Genomic DNA, 5,963 nt, shown 5'->3' with positions numbered 1-5,963 from the left:
AAAAAAGTCAATGATTTTAAACAAAAGTCCGTGTAAAAATCTTGAAAATAGTTCGTGCCTCTGTTTTTAGTCTTATTTTTTATTTTCATTTTTCTGTTCCATTTTTTAGTTTAAATAATTTAGAACTTTGAAAAACTTTTGCAATTTATAAAACTGGGAATTTTGAAATAAAATTTTGAAGAAAATATAAAATGTTTATGAATTCAAAAAATGCTTAGGATTTTTGAAAAAATATTCGTGTATTCAGAAAAATGTTCATAATTTTGAGAACAATGTTGGTGAAAACAATAAAAGTCCATGATTTTAAAAAAAAAATTGTGTGTTATTTTTTGAGTGGATTTGAAAAAAATGTTTGCTAATTCAAAAAATGTTCATGCATTTCAAAAAATGTCCTAAAATTTTAAAGATATAATATGATCAGCACCATTGAAGATTATATTTGTTTTTCTGTCCTTTTGCTAGTATACTCTAAGAAACACAGCCGCACAAAATTCGATATATGACGAGGCAGCCAAGCCAAGGACGCGACCGCGTCGATCATATACAGTCACCTGCGATTTCGATGCAAAAAAATGCCGAAACACGGCACGCACTTTGCTCTAGCCCTACTTTCACTCAAGTAGCAGTACAAAGTCCTGCAAAAAGAAAAAGTAGCAGTACAAAGAAAAAAAGTAGTAGCAGTACAAGATTGGCACGTTAAATACACCGCACACTTCCCTGCAAAAAACAGACACACCGCCCACTTCACAGGTAGCAGTCCAGGTAAGCGTGGCGGCGCCGCCTGCGGAACTCGAGCAGGCTGCCGTACGTGCGGTCGGCGACGCCCACGAACAGCGCCTCCGCGCCGTCGTCAGGGCTGAAGAACACGCCGGCGATCTCCCCGAACAGATCGATCTCCTGCGCGCGGGCGTACCCCGCCGCCACGTCGTAGACGCAGACGAAGTCCGCCGGCTCCGCCGCGGCCAGGAAGCGGCCGTCCGGCGAGAACCTGAGCCCCCTGACGGCGCCGATCCTCCCCTCCAGCACCGCAAACGCCTCGGACGGGTTGCGCACGTCCCACAGCCGGCACGTCCTGTCCTGGTTGCCCGTGGCCAGGACGCGCCCGTCCGGGTGCCACGCCGACGCGAACGAGTAGTCCGCGTGCCCGCGCAGGCTCGCGATTTCCTGGCCCAACGCCACGACGGTGAGCGACCACAGCACACACATAGCACAAAAATTTCGAGCCAAATTGCAGCACATCTTCTTCTCTGTTTACCTTGCCGGACGCGGAATCGGCGATGAGGCAGTCGGAGCTGTCACCGAGCACCGCGAGCAGCTTCCCGTCGGGGCTGACGGACATGTTCTGCACCATGAAGCGTATGGCATGAGGCATGAGCAACCAAGACCGGTAGAACACCGCGGGTCTAGCTATTCAACCAGAAGCATAAGCTCAGCAAATCTTGTGCGCAGGGTACTCACGTTGACGGACCACGCAAAGGGGAACTGGGTGAGCAGGCTGTACTTCTCCGTGTCAAATGTTCTAACAACGCAGTCGTTGTTGGCAGCCATCACCCGGGTGGAGCCACTGTGTCACGAGACGAACTGGGTTAGCAAACCATTTTGCATTCAGAAGATAAACTGCTGCTGTATATAGTGTTTGCTCACTTTGGTGATTCGTAGATCTCGACGGCATTGGTGATGGATTTCTTGTTGCCCGTCAGGTTCGTACAGAATGCTGCTCCAGGTTGATCGACATACTGACGTAAAGACACAATCGTCAGGTAACATAAAGAATCCAGAAAGAACAACTTCAACAGGTCTGCACTGCGTGCCTACTCCTCCTTACCTTGCAGATCAGCTCCCCATGGAAACCACCAGCGGCCAGCAGGTTGTCTTTCACCATCATGGTGCTGATCTGCACCCTTGACAAGGGCCGGCCTCCCTGCATATCAAGGTCGCACAACGGGTCAGAGATCGATCTGACATCGCGACGATACAGGATTATCACATTGCTCTGTGGTAGGTAGATCACCTGATTTGGAGTGACTTGGCCTGCCACACTGAGCACTTCTTTTCCTCTCCGGAGTAGGGATGACCAGTGCATCACAGAATAGTTCTGCATCACGTACACATCATGCTTGGAAGTAGCCCACACGAGGTTCCTCAGCTGCACATGTACAAGTACACGGTCAGCGAATTCGTACCAGAATTCTTCTGAGAACTCTGCTGAAATATGATGATGCAAATGAGTGGCACTCTATTCAAGTGGTTGGTACCACGTTAAATCTACTGCGTTTTAGTGTAAAGGCAGAACGTGTAATCATCTAGTTCAATTATTTGTCTGCAGCCGAATGCTGATACAAGGACAACAAACAAGATCATCCAGGGAGGACATAGCAGTGAGCTTCTGTTAAGATTCACTCTGGTAACTAAAATTATGTTATGCTACTGTTAAACTAGATCTCCTTCAGGTTAGTAAGGAGCTAGAGCTCCGCGACCAAGGTCCATATAGGTTGCTACTCTGAACCCAGCTTCGAAGTTCAAACTGTAGGTAAACCAGTCAGTTCATACGCATTAACAGTTTGACACACCAGAACAGTTAAGGGCCTCTTTGATTTGTAGAATTGAAAAACGCGGGAATAGAAAAAACACAAGAATCAAATGTCATGCCCATTCGAATCCTATAGGATTTGGTTCTCTTTTTTCCTTGAATCACCGTCCAAGAGGTTAGACTGGATGTTAAATTTCCTATGGAATGTAGTATTAATGGTTCAATTCTATATGATTCAATCCTGCAAACAAACACAGGAAAACTCCTTAAGGACTCAAATCCTATGAAAACCCTTTGAATCAAAGAGGCCCTAGAAGGTCGAGGCCTACCATACAATACACACAAGCTACAACAAGGAGACCTATTTGCACACCATTTTCGTAGCATTAGAAAACTTATCATCCAACAAAAAAATAGTGTTAAATAAGGACAGTGAATCACAAGACATGGAGTATGTAATGTATCAATCCTCTTCTCTTGTGTAACCTGCAAAAAGGAATTCAAGGAGATTCTTCTTTGGCAGTCGTAGAACTTTCCCACCATACCATATTCCATTGTGATTCACGACAATGTTGCCTTCTGGGGATTCTCGTCCACCCGCTTGTGGACCTGATATGAAACAACCGATATTGCAGGCTTGCAGCTGCCCTAGTATCACTGTTTACTTGACCACACCAAAACTACAGCTCCGTCTTATACCCTGCAACAAGTATTATGCATGTACACACACAGAGCAAACAGGAATAAGACAGAACACAAATGTACGAAAAATCAAGAGCTGTTACTCAACTACTACGCCAAGCCAAAGAATTTCAGGGTTGGCACATGCTTCTCTAGGCACGTGATTTGAGTTTGAAGCGTCTGTTAGTTTCATATTCCTTTAGTTTGTTTTCATTTGTGGTGAAGAGCCGCTGTCATTTACTTGTTAGATTTTTGCAAAATTGTAACTTTGCAGACTAAGGAAATTAAATTATGTTCTCATAGCCTATTGCCTACTTCCTCCGTCCCATATTAAGTGTCGCTCAAATGAATGTATCTTACCGTAAGAGTGATGAGGAATAACACAATTCACCTACGGAACAGCGTTAATCATCCCTGTTAGCAAACCCCAAGAATTCCCTGACAGAGCCACTTTCAGCGGGTACACGAAGGCAAGCATGGAAACAGAGGAGGCGCCATGCATGACAAGATATCATAATTCATGACCAGTGTGGTAACTGGTAAGACTAGGCATCAAGTGCCAGTTTGTCCATTCGAGCGATCATAAATAATTTGTGGTGAAAATATGAAGAAAAATAAGCTAAATCAATTAAACACTACCTCCTTTAAAAAAATAATAATTCAACACTACTTTATGCAGGTGTCGGTAATCATATGCATGTGAGTGCCTGAAAGAAATGCCCACAAAAATTGGTACCTGAAAGTGCACTATTGTTGGCTTGACATGTCTTGTATTCAAATGAAAATCGTAGAAGGCATCTCTTCTCTCCGATCGTTGGAGTTCCTGTAAACAAAATGATGGTTTATGAGGGTCAATTTTCCTCAAAAAGGTATACGGTTCTCTTCTTCTTCCTAATGAAAAAAGGCAGAGCATATGCCGGTTGCTTGAAAAAAAAAGATACTCCCTCCATCTAGGTTTGTACCTCAGACTTCAGGTCCTAAATTTGACTAATAGAACATGTGTAATATGCTGTAACAAACATCTCTCCGTGCAAATATATTTGTCAGAGAAATTGATGTATCTAAATGTATTTTAGTTTTAGATATATTCATTTCAGTTCATTTTTTTGACAAGTACTTCGAGACGGAGAGAGTATGTTTACAAACTTCATTTAACGACGAATTTACAGAAATATTTTTTGGCATATATTTGCTAGTCAAATATAAGACAAAAACACATACCCAACTTATAAACTTGGATAGAGGTGGTAACTGAAATCATAAATGATAAATCAGGTGTTACGTAACTGCTAAAAATACTACTCCCTCCTACCCATATTACCTTGTCGCCGTCTAGATAGCTCCGTTTGAGCAACAAGTAAGATTAATCGGAGGGAGTAATAAAGTGACACGACGAAACAGAGCTATTAAAGATGACATAATTTACACACAAGAAGGGAGCAGTGGATCTCATGTCACCTTTCCTTGTGCATCTCGCGGCCTAGCGAGGCTCTGGTAGTTCTTGTACTGTTTTAGCCTCGTCTGACGATACTGATCCCTGCTGTAGTTCAACCTTTCCCAGGGTATCCCCTGCATGTCCTTCCCTTGTCTGTACTCCCTGGCTGAAGTGTCATTCACCTCAGTATCCTACGACCAGAAAAGAAAATTAGATCTTGAACACCTTCACACCACTAGGCGCACAGTAATACTCCTGCTAAGTACTCCTAGTGAGTACTAGAGAAGAAATTTCTGTAGTTTTTTCCTTCTAGCTATCAGGTGATTGTGCTGCTCTGGGATTAATTACCGACCCAACCCGTCTCAACAGGTGTGAACCAAAGAGGAGCCATGCATCATACCGGTTGGTACCGGGAAGCGCCGCCGGAGGCTCGGAACCCGTTGCCGACGGCATCGTCGAACTCGAAGTCGTAATCGTGGCCGGCGGCGACCAACTCCAAGTCGTCCTGCAAGTCTTGCGCCATGGTGCCGGACTGGCTCGAAGTTGCACAAGGGCCGTATCGAGCTCAACGAAACCGAATCAAGAGAAGATCTCTATAGGTTGGGTGCCAGGGATCGGCCGGTAGGTCGGGTGCCAGGGATTTGGGCGGAGTTGCGGTCCTGAGCGAGCGGTGAGGAGAGCAGAACGGAGCAGAGTGGGGAAGCGTGAGGGAGGAATGGTAAACTTGGACTTCTTCCCGGTGTTTATATAGGCGGCGGGTGGGTGGCGTTAACAGGCGGAGGCGGATGGTCACCGTTTACGTCCGGCAGTCCCCAGCCGGAGAGTGTAACGGAGCTGTCTTGCTGCTGCTGCCCGAGGGCGTGGACTGGACGGGGAACTAGGCATGCCTCCACACGTCGTGTTGCATGGTTTCCCGCGTGCGCGGCTGTCGCACCGCCTTCTGGGCGTTTCTCGCGCTTGCCACGGGTCCACGAAGCTTACCTGTTTGCCACGGGTCCACGATGCCTCGCCATTTTTATACGGGTCGCTGCTATGAAAAAGAACCTGCGTCGCGAATCAGTATGTGGTTTTCTTGGACGACAGTCGCTATTTTCTGCCCATCAAAATTTAAGTTTTAGATTTGACGTACATACTCCCTCTGTATCAAATATAAAATCGTCTTGATATTAATATAGTGTGTTAAATGTTCTTATACTATGAAACAGTGGAATTATTTTTTAAATTTATTTTAATATTTTTGATGATATACGTTTAGTAAAAGAAAACAGTTTCGTTGATATAAAGACATCTGTCTTAAAATAAAAATGATATATCGTC

The 5,963-nt window shown here is 44.8% G+C and overlaps 1 protein-coding gene across 4 annotated transcripts; it reads right to left on the bottom strand.

Annotated features, from left to right (window-relative positions):
• Positions 1-468: 468 nt before the first annotated feature.
• Positions 469-5,517, bottom strand: LOC123449057 (uncharacterized WD repeat-containing protein C2A9.03-like). 4 transcript variants are annotated; one of them, XM_045126138.1, is made up of 9 exons: positions 5,047-5,476; positions 4,670-4,837; positions 3,948-4,034; positions 2,012-2,146; positions 1,826-1,921; positions 1,645-1,736; positions 1,459-1,564; positions 1,256-1,342; positions 469-1,164 (listed from the first exon to the last, which is right to left on the bottom strand). In XM_045126138.1, the coding sequence occupies exons 1-9, from the start codon at positions 5,167-5,169 to the stop codon at positions 745-747; spliced, it is 1,314 nt and encodes a 437-aa protein (XP_044982073.1). In that variant the 5' UTR covers positions 5,170-5,476; the 3' UTR covers positions 469-744. The 4 variants fall into 4 exon arrangements, with proteins under 4 accessions (XP_044982073.1, XP_044982072.1, XP_044982074.1 ...); XM_045126137.1 differs by having other exon boundaries at positions 1,826-2,146; positions 5,047-5,517; XM_045126139.1 differs by lacking the exons at positions 3,948-4,034; positions 4,670-4,837; positions 5,047-5,476 and adding an exon at positions 3,017-3,843.
• Positions 5,518-5,963: the final 446 nt, after the last annotated feature.

The sequence above is a fragment of the Hordeum vulgare genome, chromosome 4H (genome assembly GCF_904849725.1).
Source record: "Hordeum vulgare subsp. vulgare chromosome 4H, MorexV3_pseudomolecules_assembly, whole genome shotgun sequence".
NCBI classification, from domain to species: domain Eukaryota; kingdom Viridiplantae; phylum Streptophyta; class Magnoliopsida; order Poales; family Poaceae; genus Hordeum; species Hordeum vulgare.
Note: the sequence above shows the minus strand (reverse complement) of the source record. Positions and strands in the feature narration are given on the sequence as shown.